At 35.8% G+C, this 26,150-nt stretch overlaps 1 protein-coding gene across 26 annotated transcripts in view; it reads left to right on the forward strand.

Moving 5' to 3' along the window:
• The window catches only part of OSBPL8 (oxysterol binding protein like 8), a 191,912-nt gene that overhangs the window by 112,682 nt on the left and 53,080 nt on the right, over positions 1–26,150 (forward strand). For 17 of the 26 annotated variants that reach the window (XM_070507289.1, XM_070507283.1, XM_070507285.1 and 14 more), the window contains 2 exons: positions 19,571–19,641; positions 24,988–25,065. In XM_070507289.1, the coding sequence (XP_070363390.1) occupies positions 19,571–19,641; positions 24,988–25,065 (149 nt within the window). Of the gene's footprint in view, positions 1–8,372; positions 8,759–19,570; positions 19,642–24,127; positions 24,293–24,987; positions 25,066–26,150 lie in introns of those variants that run through there. The other 9 variants (XM_070507294.1, XM_070507299.1, XM_070507295.1 and 6 more) reach the window with 2 other exon arrangements.

Here is a 26,150-nt window from a genome sequence, read left to right on the forward strand (position 1 = left end):
CACTGAAACCTGTCCACCATGGGTGACCCTGCTGGTATCTGAAATACTGCTGATATAGCTTTCAGCACCAAAGCAACCTGCAGCTGCCACAGTATGACAATCGATAGGCAGTGGTGTGGTTCCCTGATTGGGAAATAAACCTGGGCTATGGGGATGAGAGCACTAAATCTTAACTGCTGGACAGCCAGGGCTGTCTAGGTCTGTAAGTAAATGAGAAAAATAAGTACACTATTAGGAGTTTTTCATTAAGTGAAATTCCTTGAATGTAAAGGACTGTCCTTTATGATGAGATTGTAGTCTTCCCTGTTATATGATATTTAATGTCTCTTTATGAATTGATGGAGATTGTGAATTATAGGTTTAAAAATATATATTATGTCTTATCAAGATAAAAAGCCTGATAGCAGTGCCACAATTTTGAAGGGAAATCTTAGTGATTCACAAAATTCGAAATCTAGGAACCATAGGTATATGTCATTTACCTGTGTGAGGAGATTGTGGGCATAGGGTAAAGATAAGGAAATCCTTGTATTTTTGATGGAGTAATTGACTGTGAAGTTAGTTGGATATGTGATTACAACTGTGGAACCAAAATAACTTCTTTAGGATCTTGTTAGGCTCATCATTAGGAAATTTCTGGAGTGTGGCAGCATGTAATTTAATTTATGCCCAACTCCAAAGGTCCTAAAGTTGAATGGAGTCTCTAGTGGATAATAAGGAGATGTAAGCATTGGCATCAATATGTGAACATCACCTGGGCGAGGGAATGGAGAGATCAGTGTCTATGCTTGCCATCTTAGAACAAGCAACATTGTCCTATTACTTGGTTCCCATGCTTGGAGAGAAGGGCTGGAAGACTAGTTACTTGGAGAACACTAAGAGACTTAAATGGGTACCGTGGGGAATGAGATCTTCTTTGTCTGTTATGTTTTGAGAACTTAGTTATATAGGAAGAAAGAGTAATAGCTTTTTTCTAGCATGATACTTGCGCAGCTTTCTAGTGGAAGAATCCTTGAAACATAGATGTTTTTTGTTTTCAGTTGAGTCCGTGATTTGCAAACTGTTCTTATATGTGAAAGATGACCTGGTTGAGTGGCCTGTGTCCCATAGGCCCCCCTTTCTTCTGCACTATCATTGAGATGTGCACCATTTTTTCCCTCCTACCACAGATCCTATTGTTCCCTGGGAGTATCTTTTTTATCCCTAGTCTTTGAGTCTCACCTTACCACAAAACTGCTTGATGCTGGCATCTTTGTTGGCAGGTTTAGGGAAAGGAGAGTGAGCACGAGGGGGAAAGTAAACACTGCTCCCATGGCTGGATTCTGATCTTGGCTCTATTGCTCATTTAGTGTGTGACCTTGAGCATATATCTCTAAGAGCCTGCTCACCTTATCGATAAAACCAGCATCCTACTGCTTTTATAGATCATATTGTTGTTATTTGAATCTATTGAGAACATGTATGAAAACATTTTTGATGGCACATTAATTACTGTATAATTATGAGGTAATAGTATGATGGTTACACTGATAGATACTATATTAGTTTAATACATTTTCAGTTAAATAGGTTTTTATGAACAGTCTTATAAACCTAAGCATCTCATGTAACGTTTACTTTGTGGGAATAGACTGAGTTTCAATCAACTTTTAATAAATGTGTATTCACATACACATATTGAAAGCTCAGTAAGAGCAGAAACTAGGGATTATTATGTTCATAGCTCTCTTGTGCTTAACATAGTTCCCAATACGTGGTGGGTGCTCACTAAATTTTTGTTGAATGAGTGATTATATTATATATATAATTATAAAGAACTTTTCATTCAACAGTGAGTATGGATATATAGACAAGAATGCTATCCAGTCTAAAGTTGTCTTAAGCTGTCCTTTTAATTTTGTATGTGCATTTGCGTAAGCTTTTATATTGAGAACATATTTAATAATGAGAATCTTCAGAGTTATTTTTGGGGAAATGTAGGATACAAGGTGTTTGATCATCTTGAGATTTTACTAGTTATAGCTAAGAAACTGCTTTGCTTATTGGAGGACAGAAATTGATGGAGAGCTTTATTGTGTTTTCTATTTTAAAGCAAAGGTCATTATCACCATCTCAATTTATTTGTTCCGTGAAAGGTTATTAATAGACTTGTTTGCTAAGCCTGAGCTGCTCTGATGTGTGAACTGTCTTCTTCTTTGAATTGCATGCTCTGTGAGGGACCTTACTGCTGAAATTGTGTAGTACCCCCTTCAGAGGTTTAGTTCATCTTGCAGGGTAGTGGTTCTCTTCGTGTTTGGATATAGTGCTTTCTTAAATTCTTGTAGATTGATTTTTGTTTCAGTATTTTGATCTTTTTCCAACTCTTCTTGCTGCTTTAAGCCTTTAAAAATCTCTTAAAGCCTAGGTTTGTTTTCTTGGGATTCAAGGTAAAGTATATAGCTCTTAAAATACTTTCATCCTAATTTAAAGCAATGTATTTTATCATGAGTGTGCCTATGGAACTTTATAGAATTTAAATGGATCTTCCAACTATCAAATTAGATTATTTAAAAATATCAGCTGTCTTTGCCATTTATCTGTTTTTTAAATAAAGACGATCAGGAATTGGTCCAGGGAACTCGTTCAAGTTCTGATACCACACTGAGGTGTCTCCTGCAGTCCTCATCTCTGGCTCTGTAGAAAGAGAAACTAAGACTGGGCATTTTCTTTGGACATATAGCAGGAACATCTAGAGAATCTTTATATTATGGCCTTTTGTGGTTTTTCCCTCTGCTCAAATGTCTGCTATTTTAGTAAGGAAAGAGCCACTAAAGCAAAGATAATATATGTAGTTGGTCTCTTCAGTGACAAGGTGGTAATAAAATATTATAATGAGTTCGTTTTAATAATAGAGAATTTCAAAAGAAATAATATTGTTTGTTTACGTCAGTGTTTTCCAATTTTGACCATGACCCATGTAAGAAATACATTTTACGTCACTACCCAAAACATAATGTGTATAGTTTACCCAAAACATGATGTATATAGCTAGTTATATAAAAAACCCTAAACAAATGATTCATGAAACAGCTTGCCTTTTAACCTCAGAGTATGATGCACTCTAATATTTCCTATCCTGGCCTGTTGTGTTTGATTTTAAACAATGCTATTTGTCACCCACCAAGTTGATTTTTCAACTTACCAATGGGTGGTGACTTGAATTTTGAAAAACATTTTAAAATAAATATGTTTATCCATAGGTCAAAATCTATTTCTAGTGTAAATGTCTCACATGACTTTCAAAACTATTTTGATGATCTTGCAACATTCTTTTCTCTAATTTTTACTTGTTTTCATATACAGATAATATAGTGTAAACTGGGAAAAATGTTAAATTGTTAACCTGGATATGTTTTAAGAGTGTTCAGCTTTGCTGTAAACTTGACAGTAGTTGAATCCTGCCAGCGTGACACAGTAAAGAGAATGCAAGAGGTAAATCCAGCTTGAGCATAGTTTGATCCTTAGTCTGACTTTAAAGTTAATACAAAATCTGTAGTGAGTATAAGTAATTCTGAAATTAAATTGAAATCACAAGAGATATATAAAATGTTTTAAAAATAAATCTTTGGTTCTTGGGGGTTACAATTCTAGAGTTTGGTTTTAAATTAACAGTTGCCTTTAAAAATTTGTTTTTTTTAAAGTGTTTTTTTCCATTATTGAAGAAGGGAGTATTTGTGATTACCTTGCGAAGTTAATTTCCAGCAGTTTGTTATATCCTATAATAAGATCATTATAGTATAATTGTTTTCTTTGGATTAGATTATAGACTCGAAAAATGTAAGTTATTATTACTACCTTACATTTACAAAACACTTTATATTGATCAAAACATATGTACATATGTATGCAGCCATGCATTGCTTAATGATGAGGATACATTCTGAGAAATGTGAAATTAAGTGATTTTGTCGTTGTGCAAACATCACAGAGTATACTTACACAAACTTAGATGGTATGACCTACTACACCCCTAGGCTCTATGGTGCTAATCTTAGGAAATCACTGTCATATATGCGGTCCATCATTGACTGAAACGTCGTTATGCAGTGCATGACTGTATTTATATTTATCCTTGCAATTATGTGATGTGTAGGCAAGGCAAGTGGTAGATAATAATTGAACCAGATATAGGATCCAGAAATATTAGCTCCTAGTGTTGTTTCCACTGGTTCTAATTGAAGTAATGCTTTTTTAGTTTACCAAGTATTTTCATCAAGTATTTTGAGTTTACCAAGTATTTTAAAATCTTTAACAAGGCTAATGGAAGCTTTGTGAAGTTTGTGTAAATATGGCTGCTGCATTTATTTCACCACCATTCAGATGAGGTGGGAAAGATGGAGTTCTTATTTAAATTTCCAGATGATTAGGCCCCAGTGATCACATCTCAGGGGAGAAAGGGTATAGATAACCGATTTGACTTAGGATTACTCAAGTGAGTGCAAAGAAAGGATAAAATGGTAACAGGTGGCTAATAGGGAGGGAAAAATAAATCCTGCTAATTATATCACTTTATTTAGTAATATTTTGTTATTCTTATCTGCCTTGCTTCTCTGAACTACTGAATTACGAACCTGGACAAAATAACAGCCTACATTTGTGGAGTGTTTTCCATATACCAAGCAACAGTCTAAGAACTTTGAAAAAAAATTTACGTGTATATGTATAATGAAATGGTTATGCATATATTTTATAGAATAACCGTAAAACCAATACTTACGTACCTAGCACCCCACGTTTAGGAGAGATCATTGCCAGTACTTTAGAAGTCTTTGGTCTCTCCCAATCCCAGTCTCTTCCCCATTTTGCCCTCTGCATGCCCCAGGTAACCACTATCCTTACCTTTGTGTGAATTTTTTTTTCCTTCCCAAAGCCCCCCAGTACATAGTTGTATATTCTAGTTGTGAGTGCCTCTGGTTGTGCTATGTGGGATGCCGCCTCAGCATGGCCTGACAAGCGGTGTCATGTCCGTGCCCAGGATCCAAACCAGCAAAATCCCGGGCCACCCAAGCGGAGTGCGTGAACTTAACCACTCGGCCATAGGACCGGCCCCTGTGTGAATTTTCATGCTTTTTTAATCCTCAAATAATGTTACCTTTACCTGTGCATGTCTAAACAATTTGGGGTTTACTTTGAAAGACTGACTAGTAAGCACAAACCCATTTTGGGAAGGAAGGGGCAATATTGCCACTATTTGACAGAGCTTCCCAGGAAAAGATAAACTGAACAAGGTCTCTGGGTTATAGGTTGGCTTTGATTTCTTTGAGAGTTTAACAAGAGCCTCTGCTATGGAAAACATTGGGCGGGATCATTAGCGAGTCCTGGGAAACGTCGGGTCCCTCATAGCTTCAGTTTAGGTCTTACACACTTGTCAGTATATGTGGTCAAGAAAGGCGAGAAGGTAGAAAATAGAACACTTCAACACTTGCGTTGTAGAAGACAGTGACAAGAGAATGAGCAGGCAGGCTGCAGACTGGGAGAAAATATTTGCAAAAGAAACATCTGTTAAAGGACTGTTGTCCAAAATATACAAAGAATTCTTAAAATCAACAATAAGAAAACAAACAATTAAAAAATGAGTGAAAGACCTTAACAGACACCTCACTAAAGAAGATACATAGATGACAAATAAGCATATAAAAAGATGCTCTACGGCGTATGTCATCAGGGAAATGCAAATTAAAACAATAAGATACTGCTACATACCTATTAGAATAGCCAAAATCCAGAATACTGACAACATCAGTGTAGAGCACAGGAACTCTCGTTCATTGCAGGTGGGAAGGCACAATGGTACAGCCACTTTAGAAGACAGTTTGCTGGTTTCTTACAAAACTAAACCATACTCTTATCATACAATCCAGCAGTCATGCTCCGTGATATTTACCCAAAGCAGCTGAAAACATAGGTCCACACAAAAACCTGCACAAGGATGTTTATAGCAACTTTATTTTGTAATTGCCAAAACTTGGAAGCAACCAAGATGTCCTTCAGTATGTGAATGGATAAATAAACTGTGATACATCCAGACAATGCAATATTATTCAGGGCTAAAAAGAAATGAGATATCATGCCACGAATAGACACGGAGGAACCTTAAATGCATATTACTAAGTGAAAGAAGCCAACCTGAAAAGGCTTCACACTGTGTGATTCCATCTACGTGACGTTATGGTAAAGGCAAAGCTATGGAGACAGTAAAAAGATCAGTGGTTGCCAGGAGTTGTAGCCGAGTAGGAGGAATGAATAGGAGGAGCACAGAAGATTTTTAGGGCACTGTGAAAATACTCGGTATGATACTGTAATGATGGATACATGTCATTATACATTTGTCCAAACCTGTAGAATGTACAACAGCAAAAGTGGACCCTAAGATAATCTTTGGACTTTGGGTGATTATGATGTCTCACTGTGGGTTCATCAGTTGTAACAAGTGTACTCCTCTGGTGGCGGAAATTGATGAGGCAGGCCATGCATATGTGAGGCAGCGGGTATATGGGAAATAGCTTCCTCTCAATTTTGCTGTGAACTTAAAATTCCTTTAAAAAATAGTGTCTTTAAAAAAAAAAAAGAACACGTCAGTGTATTAGAAGTATCCTCAGCTTATCCAAACATAATGGCCTGTGGGAAAGAAAAGAAACTTCATCAGCATACTGTCAAGACAAACCAAGGTCAGAAAAGAATTTGGGCAAAGCTCACCCAAACAGCTTGTCCTAGGATTAAAAAGAGATGGTACAGTGGTAGGGGACTTTTTGGTGATGACAGCTCTTTTATATTGAATGTCCTGTGTCCTGTATTCCATGCATTCTTAATTTGCTGTCACTTTTTGGTAGAGTGTGTATTCTAGTACAGCCTTTCTTAGCTAGGGTTCTGTGAGGGAGTAAGGCCTATAGAAAATAATTTAAGTGAATATTTCCTCAGTTCTCCCAAGGATATGCTCATGGTTAGAGCCATTATAGATGCATGGGAGAAAAAGTTAATTCATTTTGAAGAGTGGATATTTTAGTACATTAGACCTAATTCTATTGTAGAACCCCAGGTGAGAAGGGCTACTCTAACAAACTCTTTAAAAACATCTGTGGAAAGTACATTTTTGAGACCTTGTATGTCAAAAAATATTTTTATTTTACCCTAATATATAGTTAATCCTTTGGCTGCGTATGGAATTCCAAGTTGGATGTCTTTTTCCTTCCAATTTTGAAGGCATTGCTTATATTTTTGTGCTGATTCCAGTATTATTATTGATGTCAGTAGCTTATCTGATTCCTGATCTAAAGGAACTTGAGGCTGTGAGTTATCTGCAAAGGGATTCTTTGGTATAAAGAGGCTTGGTTCTCAGTTTTTACCACTGCTGGTTTGTGGTTTGGCTCTCTTGGACCTGCAAGGCAGTGACTACTTATTTCATGCTTTCCAGTATCAAATTTATGTTGCTGGGTGTACTTCCAGATTGGAAATAAGAACTGTGATCAGAAAAATCAATCTAAGGTAGATAAAGAGGATGGTTGACTGGAGCTTTTTAACTTCACTTAAGGTAGATTAAGGTAAATGGATTTAAATATAACTAGGAAAGAATTCTTTGGAATTTTAAAGATTAGGTATAGAGAGACAACATAGTGTATTATTTTGGCCGTAGGTACTTTCCTGTTAGATATAATGATGTGGGATCATACCAGTCACTTAGTTTTAACCTAGTAAAGAGAGATATTTCTATTTGTCACTGTGATGAGAAACTTGCGTTTTTTTTAATTGGAGAGTTTTAAGTGGGACATACTTACTGGTTCATTATGTATTTTGCAAAGTATAAATGTAATGAAGAGGAACTGTAGCAACTCATATCTGTTTCAGAGAACACATTGGAGCATACAGCATTAATGATGATGTCTTTCTAATCTTCTCTGGGTTGGTTTGAACTAACACTGTCTTAATGACTCATATATCCCTGCTAGAGGTAAAACTTACATGTTTATTCTTTGCTTTAACTGTTGGAATCCATCAAAATTATACGTGAAAGAATATCTTTCCTCATGAAATCTTAATCATGCCTGAGGCAAGCAGTAGATTAGGTATACATCTGGAAGCTTCAGAAAAGATAAACAATGTTATGTTTATATCCACTTTTGCAGTAAGCAAAAACTGGAAAGGAAAGAATCGGGAAAGTGGTGGATACTACAAAAACACAGTGGATATGAGAAAAGAAGAGAAACTGTTTTTATTACTTCATCCTAGATCTCTAAATATTGATCTTGCTTTGTTTTCCTAAGGCAGCAATTCAGTGCAGGGCATTAATGGTTTAATAAAAAGGTAAAACATTAGTGGAATAGCCTTTCTGGTTTATCAGTTCTTTTTTTAAAAACGCAGCAGCATGGCTTAAGTGCCTTTTCTGTCAGTCTCTTTCTTTATCTGTTTATTGCTGATTTGACAGTCTCTGGTCCTTCTCCTTTGCTGTTAAATGTGTGTGTCCTTTGTTTTTGCTGGTGGGTTTTGCTACATTTGGATGTGAGGGAAAAGCCTGTCATTGCCATACTGGTCTAATTAGCCTTCTGGGTGAGCATATACATTAAATAGGCCTTCTAAGCCATGAAAGAAGAGAGCTCACAACAACGTAGATTTTCTTCCTGTGCTGCGGTCTCGCCTGTTTTATTTCCTCCACGAATTGATGGCCGAAAGCTTGTCCGGAACGCTTCATTTGGAGGATACAATGAACTTTCTCCTTCGTTGCCAGGTTTGCTTGTTTAATCTTGCATTCTTTTCTTAATTTCTTGCCAACTTTTCATTGAAACAAACCAGACGTTTTAACATCTTAAAACTGCTTTCATTTAAACAAAACAATTCTATAGTGAAAGGTTAGGTTTTAGTAACTGCTGCTATATGGCTTGGTTTTTCCATATTTTCTCTGAGTCTCTTAAGCTCAAACTCGAGAACTAATGATTCAGTAAAGTATGAATCTTGTATGCTTATAGCATGGATTTTTGCTTTAATTATAGAAATAAATAGTTATTATGACCCTTTGATAAAATTAAAACCTTTTCTGGACTTGAGATAAATGTAAAATTCTATAAATAAACAAATTGCTCTGAGATTTTTGCAAATGAAACCCAGATATTTAATGTGGATATTTGTTTGGCTATTTTCTGCAGAATGGTAACTATAATAAATTTGATGTTTAGTTTAAGCTTTAGTAGCTCATGTCCTGACTAAAGTGAAGAGTTCTGCCCAAGTATAATTTTGGAAATGCCTTACTTGTTGTTAGATGTGTTTGTATATGATTAGTTTTTGCGGTATGTATTTTTAGGGTAATATATATTAAATGAAATTAGGCATTTGACAGTCATGAGTTAAACATTAAATAGTTGGTCAATGAGATGAAGGTATAAGTTGTTCATTTATTGATATTTATTGTAGCAAATATTTGGGTATATATTTTAAAAATATGAACAGTCGTCTTTGTTTTCTTTTCAAAATTTTAAACTGCTACATAATTATATCTACTTTTTAAAGGTTATATTATTTTTAAAAATAAAAATATTCTTTGAATACTCATGGCAAAGAAATATTGACTGAAACTCATGCTTGCTTTAACCATTTTATGACACTTATATTTTGTTAAATTTCAATTGTATTTTCTGTTTTCACACTAACCTTTATTCTTGATTTTTGTGAGTATTCATGTTGATAGATGGTATATGAATTCTTTTGAGATAGTGAAACACCTTATAGAAGGTATTACCTGGGCAATTAAATTAATTTATTATAAGTTCACTAATTTCATTTTCTTTTCTAACAGTGTTTCCAAAAAGAATTGGAAACCATAGTCCTGAGCTGTTGCCTGCGTAGCATAGCTTTGCACAGCATTCCTGACCTGCATTTAGTCTTCCCAGTGTAACATGGTTACTGTCATGCTTCTGACGTTCTCAGAACGGTGCAGATTTTAGTGTTTGTCTTTGTCCAGAAGAGGCTTTGAAAATACAACATACTGGAATTTTGTAATGTTGTTAAATACTCTCTTTGCTTTGGCAATCTGACTTAGTTCCATTTCTCTGTTTCTCTCTGTCTCTTTGTTTTTCTTTAAGCCAGAAGCTTTCTGGCGCGCGTTTGCTGACCTTCATGCCATGAGTCTACTTAATATTAAAGAATAATCATGTGACCCTAATGACCAATAGAAAACTTCATTTTCCAAAAGTTTGGTGTTTACTTAATGAGGCAATTGAAGGCAGAATTGTCAGTTTATCTTGTCAAAGCTTATATTGAAGGTCATCCTGGATTGATCTGTTTGGATGGAAAAGTAAACTGTTGGCTTTGTTTTCTAGTTCCTGAAACAGAGAAAGTAATATTGATAGGGCTGCTTCCGTGTTCCCCTCGATACGACCAACAGTTGTGTTGCAATCAGCCATGTTAAAAAGCTCTTTAAAATATGTGTTATTTTATCAGCTAAGAAATAGAATGGTATTAGATGCTTCAAAGAAGTGGCTATTTATTTATTAAGTTAAAAGTAAAATTATGGTTTCTTCTGAGACATTTCATTGTACTGAAAAAAAATTTTTAGATGCGTTTTTATTTGACATCATTAGAGGAGGAGGAGTTCTAAATTAGTGATATTTAAAGATAACTTTGTCTTACTTCTTTGAGCACTTTTTTCATTTTACTTTTCTTGAAGAAAATCTCTCTCTTTTTTTGTTGTTTTGGTCACTTCTACCTTAAGAAATATATTGGTGTTTTGAGATATAATATAAAAATGGTACCCCTTGCCCATGTACTCATAGTGACACTATAGTGCAAATTTTTTTTTTTCAGTTCGTGTCTCTTTGTCTCTTTCCTTAATCTCAAGTATCACTTCTAGGTATATTCATTGGACCAGTCTCTAGAGCAGTACATAAAAATCGGAGTAACTAAACTTTGAGCAAAGATATCGTTTATAGACAAACTGTGAGCTTTAGTGCACAGATAGATTTCTTTTTAGTATATATGTGTGTGTGTGTGTGTGTGTGTGTGTATATATATATTTGTTTTTTCAGGAAGATTAGCCCTGAGCTAACATCCACTACCAATCCTCCTCTCTATGGTAAGGAAGACTGGCCCTGAGCTAACGTCTGTGCCCATCTTTCTCTACTTAATATGTGGGACACTTGCCACAGCATGGCTTGATAAGTTGTGCATAGGTCCGTGCCTGGGATCCAAATGAGCGAACCTTAGGCCACTGAAGTGGAGCACACAAACTTAACTGCTATGCCACTGGGCCAGCCCCTCTTTTTAGTATATTTTGACTTCTCAGAGGTTTTTTTTCCTGTACAATTTCTTTATTTGTGGCTGTATTTGGTATAGTTAATTTTAATATAACAATTCTATATTTTGCAAATACCTATTAACTCTATATTTGTAGATACCTATATCTAATCTCATTTCATAAGACTGAAGCAGCATAAAGCTTACTTTATTATATCTAAACATTAATGAACCAAATTTGTTACTGAAGTATATAAAAAGGTTATACCTTATCAATGATGATAATACTTGTATTCTGTTAACAAATTAGAAGTTAAGGACAGAGTGCTAATTTATTTAGGAATAATATTCCATTGGATTAGTAGGAGAAAATAAACTCTATGTACTACTACTTTATTGGAAAATATCTTTATCACCACAGATTTAAGGAAGACTTTCTTAAGACCAAAAAGCACTAACACTTAAAGAACAAGGTTGCTGAATTGACTACATTAATATTAAGAGCTGTTCATCAAAAGAAACCATGCAGAAAATAAAAAGACAAGCCACAGAATGGGGAGGTATTTGTAACGAATATAGCTGGCAAAGGACCAGTACCTGGAGTACATCAAGAATTTGTGTATATATGTCAGTAAGAAAAAGATAGACAATGAGTTGGGTTTTTTTAGTGAGGAAGATTTGCCCTGAGCTAACATCTGTTGCCAATCCTCCTCTTTTTGCTTGAGGAAGATCCAAACCTGCGAACCCCGGGTGCCAAAGCGGAGTACACAAACTGCCAGCTGACTGGCCCCAACGAGTTTTTTAAAAATGCACAAAGGATCTGAAGAGGTTCTTCAAGAAGAGAAAACTAAAATGACTAGTTAACATATGAGAAAGTGTTCAACGTCATTAGTCTTCAGGGACATGCAAACTAAAACCTCATTAATATACCATTGATATACCCAACAGATTGACAAAAATATTAAAAATTTGTCAATATTGATGTTACCATAAATATAGAGAAAGGAGAACTCTTGCCTGCTGTTAGTGAAAAAACAAACAAATTGATAAATAATTTGGTATTCTTTTTTGTGTGTGTACACCTTAATATATTTCAAATTCTGTGTAGATTATATCATGTTCATCACCCAAAAACTGCAATTTGATATTCTTAAAGTTGAAGACACACATATACTGTAACCCAGGAATTCTACTTCTAGGTTCAAACCCTAGAGAAACTCACGGATATATATGTCCACCAGGATACATTTCCAAGAATATTTGTAGCAGCATTGTTCACAAGAGGGACAAACTAGGAGCAACTCAAATGTCTGTCAACAATATATGGATAAATAGTGATACAGTCATGCAATGGGAGGCTAATAGGCAGTGAAAACAAATGAAATACCCACTGTCACACACTGGTAAATAATGACTGCAAAAGTCAAGATAATTACTTTTGAGTCGAAGAAAAGTAGGTAGTGGTCAAGAGTGGCACTGGGGGAGATATTATGAGACGCTGACAATTCTCTATTTCTTGATTTGGGTGGTAGTTTTGCAAATAGTCACTGTATACATTAAATTACACATGTTTTATGCAATTTTCTGAAGGTGTGCTGTGTTTCACTATTTAAAAAACCATCACAAGTAAAAGTGGAGTCCATTTCTATTAATTTTTGGATCAAGTTTATCAAATTTTTGTATTTGATAGGATAAATAAGCATAAGACCCTCCCTTTCAGGAACTCACAGTGAAGTATGGAACATGAACATGGAAACAAATAATTGAAGTATATTGTGATAAATATGGTAGTACAAATGTGTATGAAGTGCTTTGTGTCTCAGCGCAGGGGACAGCTAACTGTGCCTACACAGTCAAAGCAAGGCCTCCCAGAAGAGGTGGCTTTGCGTCTTGAGAGGCACCCTGGCATTTTAGAAACAGCACGAATTTTAAAGTTAGACCCAAGTTTGAATCAGCTCTGATACTGTCACTTATTGACATGAGTCAAGTCACTTAATTTCTGTTAGCCTCAGTTTTTTAAATTATATAAAATATAATTAATATTTTGGGGTTTTTGTGGTGGTGTTTTAGAGATTAGAAAGTAACGCATCTAGCATAGTGTCTTACAATCACAAGTGTTCCTACAAATGGTTTCTTTGTTGTTTTCATTAATATTATTATGTTAGTTATCATTATAATTATCATCATTGTTGATGAATGGATCAGAATTAGCCAGGTGCAGAATAAGTTAAAGGAATATAGATTAAGTGAGAAAGGATGTCGAAGGAGGAGAGATCTAGTAAACTGGAAGAATAGGGGCTGGCCTAGTGGCGCAGCCGTTAAGTTCGCACGTTCCGCTTCTCGGCGGCCCAGGGTTCGCCGGTTCAGATCCCGGGTGCGGACATGGCACCGCTTGGCACGCCATGCTGTGGTAGGCGTCCCACATATAAAGTGGAGGAAGATGGGCACGAATGTTAGCTCAGGGCCAGGCTTCCTCAGCAAAAAGAGGAGGACTGGCAGTAGTTAGCTCAGGGCTAATCTTCCTCAAAAAAAAAAAGAAAACAAAACTGGAAGAATAGGGAAGGATATCTGAGTTTTTATTTATTTATTTTATTGAGGCATAATTTACATATACTTAAGTGCACAGCTTTTTGACTTCTTAGTTATGTATAGACGCGTGTGACTACTTCCCAGATCCCCAGACTTCCTCCTGTCCCTCCCAGTCAATTCCTCCTACAACAGAGGTAAACCACCGTTCCAACTTCTAACACCATAGACTAGATTTGCCAGTTCCTAAACTTTATATAAATGGAATCCTACAGTATGTACGTTTTTTTTTTTATGGGGAAAGGTGGCTTCTTTCACTCAATATTATGTCTGTTGTTTTGTGTAGTAGTAATTGGTTTTTTTCCATTGCTGTGTAAATTCTATTGTGTAAATATACTATAATATATTCATTTATTCTACTACTAATAGCCATTTGAGTTGGCTCCAGATTTGGGCTATTTGAATAAAGCTGCTTGAACATTTTTGTGCCTGTCATTGATGAACACACATGCTCATTTCTGTTGGGTTTATCTCGGAGCAGAATTGCCGTGTGGTAGCATATGCGTGCGTTCAGCTTTAGTGGATACAATCAAATAGTTTTCCAAAGCGGTTATGCCCCTTTAGACTCCCACCAGTAGTAAACAGAGTTCCAGTTGCTCCGCCTTCTCACCTGTACTTGGATGGTGTTGACCTTTTAATTTTAGCTATTTTGATGAGGATGTAAGTTTCTATATCATTGTGGTAGTGGGGAGGATAGTAGGAAGAGAATTGACTACCTAAAATCACTAGCAAGCAAACTTGGTGAGAAGTCATGATCTGAAACTTTTCTGCATTATTCATAATGGTCAATAATATGTTATAGGCTTCAGGATTTTGACTATAAATATCACTAAACTTTTTTAAATAAAAATAATTTTAAAGTAATTTTGAATCCCCATACTTGGTGGAAAATACATAAATGCCTAAGAAGTATTTTGGCAGAACCTTTTTGGCTTCTACTAAATATACTTTTGTCACTGACTTTTTAAGATAAAGATTATTTTGCACGTTTTTAGGAAACTAGCTTTATCCAGTCTAAAGAAAGAGTCCCTGGTGTGACGCTTTTTGCTTCGCTTACCTTGGAATTACCCTTGAAAACTTAGTGTACAGTATGGCAATATTTTATTTTTAAAGTTTTTGAACATTTTTCTATCTTCTTTGCATTTTATGCTGATCATCTACTTATTTGCCCTTAGTTAAAGCTCAAAAGTAGTTGACCAGACTTAGCATTTTGCTTTATCCCTCTATACTTTTTAAAAATATTTATTTGTTTATTTTTGTGAAGAAGATGGCCCTGAGCTAACATCTGTGCCAATCTTCCTCTATTTTGTATGTGGGATGCTGCCACATCATGGCTTGATGTGTGGTGTGTACATCTACGCCTGGGATCTGAACCAGTGAACCCCGGGCCACCAAAGCTGAGCACACGAACTTAACCACTACACCACCGGGCCAGCCCAATTTAATATTTGTTTTATTGAGGTAACATTGGTTTATAACATTACATAAATTTCAAGTACGCATCATCATATTTTGATTTCTCTGTTGATTACGTGATGTTCACCACCCAAAGACTAATTACCATCCATCACCACACACATGCACCTATTCACCCCTTTTGCCCTCCTCCCTCCCCCCTTCCCTGCTGGTAACCACCAGTTCAGTCTCTGTCTCTATGTGTTTGTTGTTGTTGCTATCTTCTGTTTATGAGTGAGATTGTACAATATTTCACTTTGTCCCTCTGGCTTATTTCGCTTAGTGTAGTACCCTTAAGTTCTGACCATGTTGTTACAAATGGCAAGATTTCGGTTTTTTTTATAGCTGAGTAGTATTCCATTGTGTATCTATACCACATCTTTTTTATCCATTTATGTCTTGATGGGCACCCAGTTTGCTTCCAACTCTTGGCTATTGTGAATAATGCCACGATGAATGTAAGGGTGCATATATGTTTATGCATTAGTGTTTTCATGTTCTTTGGATAAATACCCAGCAGTTATCCCTCTGTACTTTTAAATAACTTGAAAGTCATCAGATCAGCTTTTAAAATAATTTGATTTTCAAATTAGAGGTATAGAGAATCTTTTAGAATGGGATTCATATATTGGGTTTGACAGATAATATAGAATTGTGGTTTATGAATGTCCTTTTACAACATTTGAAACTTTTTACAAGATGTATTTGTATGTTGAAAAGAGAGTCTGTTTGGATTTTTAACTTCTACTTTTTTTTAATTTACTGTTCTGTTTTAAAAATAATATGGGAATGAGGCTACAATGAAGTGGGTATTTTTCCTGATCTTGTAAATAGATAGGTCTAGATTCAGCTGAAACTAAGACCTCACTAGAGAAATTGAAGTGAAAATCTGTATTTACAGGACTAAAAGAAAACTTTTTTTCATTTACAGTATATATTTTTAGAAAATCTTCTCTTCCATATGTATTTAGAACTTTGAAGTAATTTGTTAGTTCATTAGTATTAAGAATTGCTACAAAATTTTTATTACTCTGAATAAATATCTTAGAATTTTTAAACTGAATTATGTAACTTTGGTTTCTTTTACACTAAAGTTTCAAATTCCAGTAAGTTTTCATTTAAAATTCCATGCTGCATTTATGAAACAGTTTTTTTCCCTAGTATTGGGTTTGAGCGATCCTTCTCCTTACCAGAAAAAGAAAAAAAAGATTCCTTCTTCATACTACAGAAAAATTTCAGTAAAATATCTGGATTATGAAAATGGAGTAGATTTGTTTTTAGCTGATATGAAACCAAATACAGAATAGATGGTATCGTTGATATGCTAGAAATGATTTTTAAATGCTTCAGGCACTGGTGCTACTGATGATTTTTTAAGTGTTGCTTTATGAATAATAGTTTATAGATTTTTGGTATAGGCTTTTATTGGACTCAGAACAAGTAATTATGGGGAAGAGTTAATATTACTTGCCCTCAAAAGTAGAAAGAACTTCATTGAACTGAGTCCAGGCACACCTTGGAGATATTGTGGGTTTGGTTCCAGACCACAATAGAACGAATATCGCAATGAAGTTCGTCACATGAATTTTTTGGTTTCCCAGTACATATAAAAGCTATGTTTACACTATATTGTAGTCTATTAAGTGTTTATTAGCATTATGTCTAAAAAAGTATGCATAGCAAAAGAAACTTTATTTATAAAAAATGCTAACCGTCATCTGAGCGTCCAGTGAGTCATAATCTTTTACTGGTGGAGGGTCTACATCTAGAGTTACTTCTCCACTGGAATCTTGAACCCCTCAAAGTCGTCCACGAGGGTTGGAATCAACTTCTTCCAAACTCCTGCTGATGTTGATGTTTTGACCTCTTCGCATGAAGCACAAATGTTCTTAATCGCATCTAGAATAGTGAATCCTTTCCAGAAGGTTTTCAATTGACTTTGCCCAGATCCATCAGAGGAATCACCATCTATGAGAGCTACAGTCTTATGAAATGTATTTTTTAAATAATAAGTCTTGAAAGTCGAAATTATTCCTTGATCCATAGGCCGCAGAATGGATGTTGTGTTTGCAGCCATGAAAACAACATTAGTCTTGTACATCTCCGTCAGAGCTCTTGGGTGACCAGGTATATTGTCCATGAGCAGTCATATTTTGAAAGCAATCCTTTTTCCTGAGCAGTCAGTCCCAACAATGGGCTTAAACTATTCAGTAAGCCATGTTGTAAACAGATGTGCTATCATCCAGGCTTTGTTGTTCCATTTATGGAGCACAGGAACAGTAGATTTAGCATAATTCTTAAGGGCCCTAGGGTTTTCAGAATTATAAGTGAGCATTGGCTTCAACTTAAAGTCATCAGCTGCCTTAACCCTTAACAAGATTGTCAGCCTGTCCTTTGAAGCTTTGAAGCCAGACACTGACTTTTCCTCTCAAGCTATGAAAGTCCTAGATGGCATCTTCTTCCAATAAAAGGCTGTTTCGTCCACATGGAAAATCTGCTGTTTAATGTAGCCACCTTCATTAATTATCTTAGCTAAATCTTCTGGATAATTCGATGCAACTTCTACATCAGCACTTGCTGCTTCACTTTGCACTTTTATGTTATGGAGACAGCTTTTTTCTTAAACCTCATGACCCAACCTCTGCTACCTTCAATATTTTCTTCTGCAGCTTCCTCACCTCTCTCGGCCTCCATAGAATTGAAGAGAGTTAGGACCTTGCTCTAGATTAGGCTTTGGCTTCAGGGAATATTGTGGCTGGTTTGATCTTCTATCCAGACCATTAAAACTTTCTCCGTATCAGCAATAAGGCTGTTTCACTTTCTTATTGTACATGTGTTCACTGGAGTAACCCTTTTCATTTCCTTCAAGAACTTTTCCTTTGCATTCACAACTTGCTAACTTTTTGGCGCAAGAGGCCTAGCTCTCAGTCTGTCTTGGCTTTCAACACGCCTTCCTCACTAAGTTTAATCGTTTCTAGCTTTTGATTTAAAGTGAGAGACGTGTGACTCTTCCCTTCACTTGGACACTTACAGGTCATTGTAGGGTTATTAAGTGGCATGATTTCAATGTTGCTGTGTCTCAGGGAGTAAGGAGCCCTGAGGAGGAGAGAGATGGGGGGGATGGCCAGTCATTGGAGCAGTCAGAACATACACACTGTTTATTGATTAAGTTTGCTATTATAAATGGGCATAGCTCTTGGCGCCTGAAAACAATTATGATAGTAACATCAAAGAGCACTGATCACAGGTCACCATAAGAAATGTAATAATAATGAAAAAGTCTGAAATATTGCTAGAATTACCAAAATGTAACACAGAGACACAAAGTGAGCAAATGCTGTTGTAAAAATGGCACTGATAGACTTGCTTGACACAGGGTCGCCACAAACCTTTAATTTTTAAAAAAACGCAGTATCTGCAAAGTGCAGTAAAGTGAAGCACGTGCAATAAAGTGAGGTGTGTCTGGCTTTTTTTACTGCTCCTTTTATGCCTGCCACATGAATCTCAGGATTAACATTTCTCTAATTGTACTCTAATAAGATTCGTTTGTTAATTGCTTTTGGCCGACTACATTAATGTGTTACATCATCACAGGGATGTGTGTATGTTTATCCCAGTGCACTCATGCATGTAGGGTTTATAGTTTTATAATTTATATAATAATAGTCAGTGACAATGATACCATTAAGGGAAAACATTCACTGAGTATATACTATGTGCGAAATACTGTGCTAAGTTCTTTCAATGCATCCTATTTCATTCTCACAATAAATACATAGATTTTTTTTAAGTCTGTCCCTCAATCCAGATTTACTTCCCTAGTCTTCCTTTTATCACGAGTTCTGGAATTTTTCCAGTTTGGCAAGAAGTGTGAAAAGCATGTTGAGTTGGTTCTGTCAGTTCAGATTCTTTGTTAGAGAAGAGCTGACTAGAATAAAAGCTCCATGAATCCTGAATTCATGGAGAGTGCTCTAGGAACACAGCAAGGAGCTGTTGAACTTGATGAGTTCAGGGAAAGACTTCATGGCCTCTATAAGCCTTAATTTATTCTGAAGAATTATTATACAAGAGGTGACCACTTAGAAGTCTTTAAATGGTAATAGTTTAAAACTGTCTGTTCAGTCAGGCTTCTTGCACTGATGTACATCAAATATAATGTATATTTGAAGTTGAATGACTTAAATGCATTGCCTTTTAACAACTATATATGCTTTTTCAATGCCTGTTATGTGTTCAAAGTAATAATACTGTGATAATGACAATGTTTTTAAAGGTTTTGAAAGAACAAAGGAAGACATTTCTCAGAATAAAGATGAATCTTCACTTTCTATGTCAAAGAGCAAGGTAAGCATATTGTTGTCCCCAAATATATGATTATGATATTTTTCTAATATTGAGATGAGGGAACTGACACTGAAATCCTATCAGATTTTTATGGAATGTTTTTATTTTGGTGTATCTAAAGCTTGTGGTATGTGTGATGAAAGGAAAGTCCCACTGGGGCTGATTTAGGGGCTGTTGATTACTTGGAAATACAGCCTATTGGTTAGCAGTGTTCTCTCCCGAATGATATTGTTTCCAGTGTCTGCTACAGCATTACCTCTCAAACTTAAGTCTAAGGGTTCCATTCACAGAAATTCTCAGGCTTCATATTTTTTTAAGCAAAATTCTTACCGTTTTGAGTTCATTCAAATGACAATCAAAATATGTTCATTTTACTAGTTAGAGGCCAAAGATGTCTTGCAGTAAGAGCCTGCAATTGAGAGACATTTTCTTAGAATGAGACATAGTTCTCTAAATTAGTACTTCTCAAACTGAGATTCTTGTACATATTCTTAGGTCTGTTGAGAATTTTTCTTTGAGTACATATTCAAATTTGAGAAACACTGTCTGATGCATTGGTTTTCCTATGGGTTTGTAATTCACTAGAGTTTCTATAATTTGTCAAGGGATACGACTTTTGACTGTCATTTCTGGTCAGGTTTAGTAGCAGGAGAAGCTCTTATGTTTGTGGAATCAAACTTCAATGACTGTAGGAAAACCTGTTTCTTAAGCTAGTAAATTCTCTGCTATTCTCAGCAGTAGGCTTTGCTTTTAAAAGCCTATATTTTTTGTCCCTATTCTTGGGGGTAATTGAGAAGATTCCATGATATGTTTTTATGTATAATTTTACACAAGTTTTATTTGCACTCTTCAGTATTCATTACATAAAGGTCCATCTATCATAAATGTAAAAGTACTTCGGATGGAAGTTAAATAGTACTTTGTATGTATATAACATACACATGAGAAATGCCTTGATCATTTTGTATGAGATGTATAATTAAAGAAAACTGAAGAGGAAATAATTTATCGTGGGTCTGCCGTGGCTAGAAATACAGTGAAATTTATAGAATTAAAAAACCTGTTTTCAAGCAGTTCATACCAGAATTGGTGAAAGTATGGTATAATAGTCAAAGCCTAACCACATAAACCCCAGTCCTACATACCACAGCCACCCATGCGTAGTCTCTAAATGGGGGGACCTGAAATGACACTTTACATACCTTAATGAAGCAGTGTGCATTAATGAGGAAAACAAACATAGTCTTCAGAGCTTCCCTTTGAGTACAAGAGCACCTAGTAAAAATGACTCTTTAAATTTAAATCGAGTAAAATTAAATAAAATTAGAAATTCAGTTCCTCAGTTACACTAGCTACATCTCAAGTGCTCAGTAGACACTTATGGCTAGTGGCTACCATATTGGACAACTCAGATATAGAACATTTCTGTCATTCAGAAAGTTCTACTGTACAGTACTACTTCAGAGTCAAAAAAGTGACTTTGAACCTTGACCCTCATACATTACCTATGACTTCTTAGATGCTAATTATGATGATATTAGGAGCTACTTTGTATTAAGAGCTTGATTTGTATCATTTTAACTCTCATAACAATACTAGAAGACAGGTGTTATTGGCCCCATTTTATAAGTGAACAAACTGAAGCTAAGAAAAATAACTCTCCAAGGATCAAAGTGGTGAGCTGGAATTCAGAGGGGCTTCGCTTTTCTTATATGTGCAAGGGAGATAAGATCTACCTCCCAGATTGTGATGCTGCAAGTGCCTGACAAAGGACCTGGTTAAGAATAGGTATTTAAGAATTCATTTTCTTCTTTTGAATAAAGAATTACAGTGAATGAGTGGGATTCTCAGCAAGGTAACTATTTGGTATAAGTTAAATTGTATTTATCCTGTTATTTTCCAAGAGCTAAAACTTACTGATTTTATCTTAATTTAGATTTAATCTTGGTTTATTCTGTTACCTTAAGAGGTGCATAGTCACTAATTTGTCCTTAAATATTTTAATATATAATCCACTTTGTTGTTTTTCAGACCCATCCTAAAATTTATACATTTATCATTAAACCTCATTCTCATAGAATTCTGAAGATTTTATTCTTACCTAAGTAGCTTTGGGAAACAAAATTTTGTTATTTCTTCTATGATTGATCTGTATAACTGAAACCATCAAACAATTTTAACCATATACTTTTTTAACTTGATGTAAAAAGTATCAATACTGTTATCTTGGTCATAGGATTTGATTGAGGTTAAGTGTTATTTCTTAAAATACGTAATTGAGACCAGTAAGCACAATGGAATACACCCTCCTTACTGCTCCCCCCCCCCCAATTTTTTAAATAAAGGCAGTTCTTGTTTCTCAGTCATCCTATAAATGAGCAAATTGGAAAAATCAGTTAATCAAATCATCCCATCTTCCTGTTAGCATTTTTTAATGAATTTTTAATTGTCCATCTCAACAAAAGGAATTGCCAGCATGAGTAATGTGTCTAGTGGGATAAAAGAAATCCTATGATAAGGATAAGGGGCTTCTGAATCCAGATCTCTTGACTTGATTCCCGCCATCAATCTGTTTGTCTGTAGGTTTGCTAAATCATTTATCACTCTCTGTAAAAAATATATTTACCTGGACATTTGGAAAACCTTTCCAAACCAAAATATCTGGTACAGTCATAGTAACATCATTATTGTTGTATTCCTTATATCTGCAGTATTTTATTGTTTTCAAAGCAAGTCAAAAGTGTTCTCATACGATACTATTCCATTTATCTAAAGGTCAGATTTTTGACAGTGCTTGCGGTCTAGATTATAGAACCTGAATCACAATATATACCAAGTATTGTGTTGAGCATATCATGCACTCTATGTCAGAACAACCCTATGAGTTAGTAGGAATATCCTCATTTTACAGATGAGGAAACTAAGACTGAAAGAGATTGAACAACTTCCCAAAGTCACATAGCACATAAGGGGACAGCAGTTAAGTAGGGAAAAAGAAAAGAAGGAAAGAAAGAAAAAGAAGTAAAAATATAACTTGCTGAGCATTCTAAGGCCCTTTAACGAAGAGACGAGCGGTACTATACATTAAACCCTGTGGTTGTCATTAAGATAGTGGTCAGTAAGGTTATAAAAGGAGGAAAACTTAGTTTAGTAAAATATTTCCAACAAAAATAGTGTGTGGTAATGTAACCTGTTGATTCAGAAAACTTAGAGAGGAATGTATTAAAGAGACTGTAGAACTTGGTCACTGGATCATTTTTTTGTCTGTTTTTCAGAACTTTCTACACTGTATGGCAGGGGTTCCTTGAAGTACTCTAATATCAAGATGTGACACCCTTATGTACTAGAATCCTTTAGGAATCACACACCAGATCTTGTCATGTTGGGGAAACAGATTTCCTGTTGTTTATGAAGATGTCTTAAGTTTGAGTGACTGAGATTCTATATGAACAGTTTTAAAGGGTGAGAAATCATATAGTGAGATGGCTCAGAGCATGAGACTGGGAATTAGGTAGATCAGGGTGCAAATCCCAGCTTATCTCCTTACTGGCTCTGTGACTTTGGGCAGTGATTTAATCTGTTGGTCTTAGTTTCCTTATTAGCAAAAGGAAGATACTATTACTATCTCATAGGGTTGCTTTGGGGATTGAATGAGGTGGTACACAGAAAGTGTTTAGCATAGTACTTAGTAAACAGCCACTAATTTTCGTTAGCTTTTAAGCTAATATTTTAGTATTCTTCATTTAATAGTATCTAAGGAGTACGGTATAATACACATTTTCCTCTTAAGCTCTGGGAAATAGAAACCATCATATTGCTCTGACAGTAGCCATGCCGTCTTTGGGTTCCAGGGTCAAGGAGAAGACAGACACCTGTTTGGCTTGAGGAATTTTGTGAAACTGTTTCGGTATCACAAAGTATACTATTGTCATGGCAGTAAACAATGTGATGTTTCAAGTCCAGTTCTCAAAGGAGTAACTTGAACAAACTTTAGTTAGGTTGATCCCCACCTTCTCCACTGAATGTAGTTTGCAGTTCCCTTCTGATTCAGCCAGTGATTACCATCACTATGATAACCCATATTTTATACTAAGAGCAGAGGCATTTTTAGGAGAGATGAGAAAAATGAGCTGCAGATATTAGTTTCATTTTTGTTCTATTAATTCCTCAGATATTTATTGAGCCCTTCCTTTTCCCCAGGTGATAGCTGGGTATCATTGGTGAATAAACATGGTTCCTGCCCTCATGGGTCTTAAAATTGAGTGAGGGAGTTTATACCCAAAGCTTTTTATCCTTAATCACGTCTAGTGATATTATGCAGATCTGGCCATTCAGCATTTGAAAGCCACCATTTGGATTAAGCCCCCATATACTTTCTTGGCACTAGGAGTAATGCTAAGAACTTAAGTACCTTCTCCCGTGTCTAACAATCGGCAAAATTGAAAATCATAGGACATTGAAGGAATGTTTAATTTCACTGTTCCAGGTTTATAGAAGCAGCTTTTAGTTGTATGCTCTTCTGCTCTGGTGAAAGAGTGTAGTGTCCTTAAAGGAGTGCCGAGTTAGGAGACCAAGGTTCAGATTCCTGCTATATCGTTGTTTGGAAAATCATCCTTCCCCCAGCCTTCCTCTCAGGATTTGTAAAATGCAGGTAAAACGACTTGTTATGCCTGTTTTTCAAGGTTCTTATGAAGATCAAATGAAAATATGAGGTATAAGCAAAGTCCAGAAACACATTTAAGGCATTAATGATAATTTAGGGGCACTGGATAGGTAGGAAGTAGTAGGTACTAGGAATATTAGTTTTTGAACACTGTACAAATTAGATGGTGTTTTAATACTATCTAATCTGAATACTATTTAATCTGAAGATGTGTATATTTCTTCCCTTGGAGAAGGAGTAGCAACAAGGCAGTGTATGCAGCAATTTATTAGAATGCACAGGGTTTGGTTTTTTTATTTAGACTATTTCACCTGTTACAAAATAACGTTGCTTTGGATACTTTTGTCCTAAGCATAACTAAATAATGGTATACATTTCTTAGAAGTATCCTGGAAAATAGAATGCAAAAATTTACACATGATTTTATATAACCTCACATTGTAGATTAATTTGTTAGTTTTTATTTTTGTTTTTGTGTGTTTACTGTGGATTCGTTTTTAAACCCAAATGCTGTACTTTAGGGAAAATCGGTATTTGAAAATTGGCATTTGCTTAAATTACAGCAGTAAATGGGAAGAATGTCAGACACGTAGCCTTAACATTGATCTGTATATGCCATATGTGTAGAATAAGTGAAGGTTTTAATTATTATTTCTCTTTTGTTCATTTTTATGTGCTTTCAGTCTGAATCTAAACTTTATAATGGCTCGGAGAAGGATAGTTCAACTTCCAGCAAGCTCACAAAAAAAGAATCTCTCAAGGTTAGTTTCCACATTTATTTCATAACTAACATTATGCTTTGCATATGCTTGTGAAAGTAGCCTAATAAAATAAATAAATACAGACAGTCCACAACTCACAATGGTTAGACTTAGGATTTTTTGACTTTACGATGGTGCAAAAGCAATACACGTTCACTGGAAACCATACTTTGAGTTTTGATCTTTCCCCAGGCTAACAGCATGCTGTATGATGCTCGCTCGTGATGCTGGGCAGTGGCAGTGGCCGCCACAGCTCCCAGTCAGCCCCACGATCACAAGGGCAAACAACTGATGCACTTAGAACATTTGTACCTAGACAGCCATTCTGTTTGTTACTTGCAGTACAGTGTTCAATAAATACATGAGATTTTCAACACTTTATTAGAAAATAGGCTTTGTGTTAAATGATTTTGCCCAACTATAGGCTGATGTAAGTGTTCCAAGCACATTTAAGGTAGGCTATGCCAAGCTATGATATTCGGTAGGTTAGGTGTATTAATGCATTTTTGAGTTGTGATATTTTCAACTTATGATGGGTTTATCTGGATATAACCCCCACTGTAAGTTAAGGAAGATCTGTATGTGTCTTCCTAAAAGAAGAAAAAAAATACCCAGACAGGCACACATAAAAAATGTTACTGTTTGTCTGTCGCACTGGAGTCACCTTAAAAGGCTATCTCCTGGCTCGCCCAGCGCTGCTTCAGGCCTCACCTGGCCTCTGAGGACGAGGACTGGGTATCTCTGCACATCGTACCAGAGTCAGGCGCATCGCTGTGTTGCAGAACACTTGGTGGGAAGCTCTGGTGTCTTTTGAAACTAGAGTTTACTGACTGCTAGGTCTTGGGCTGAATTGGCCCACAGGTAGACATATTTTGTTTGGCCTACACAGTGTTTTAAAAATTTGAGCTAACAAATCAAATTTCTTTCTTCTCTTTAGAAATATGCAATATTGGGCCTGCCTTCTACAATGGCCATAGATCCTGGAGCTTAAGGAACACAAGCTTTCCAGCTGATCCCTGTGTAGTCTATTTTACCCCCTTTTTTTCTTATCTGATCCTGTATGCATTTGCATTTGCAATCCCATA

This window comes from Equus asinus, chromosome 4 (assembly GCF_041296235.1).
Source record: "Equus asinus isolate D_3611 breed Donkey chromosome 4, EquAss-T2T_v2, whole genome shotgun sequence".
Classification (NCBI taxonomy): Eukaryota; Metazoa; Chordata; class Mammalia; order Perissodactyla; family Equidae; genus Equus; species Equus asinus.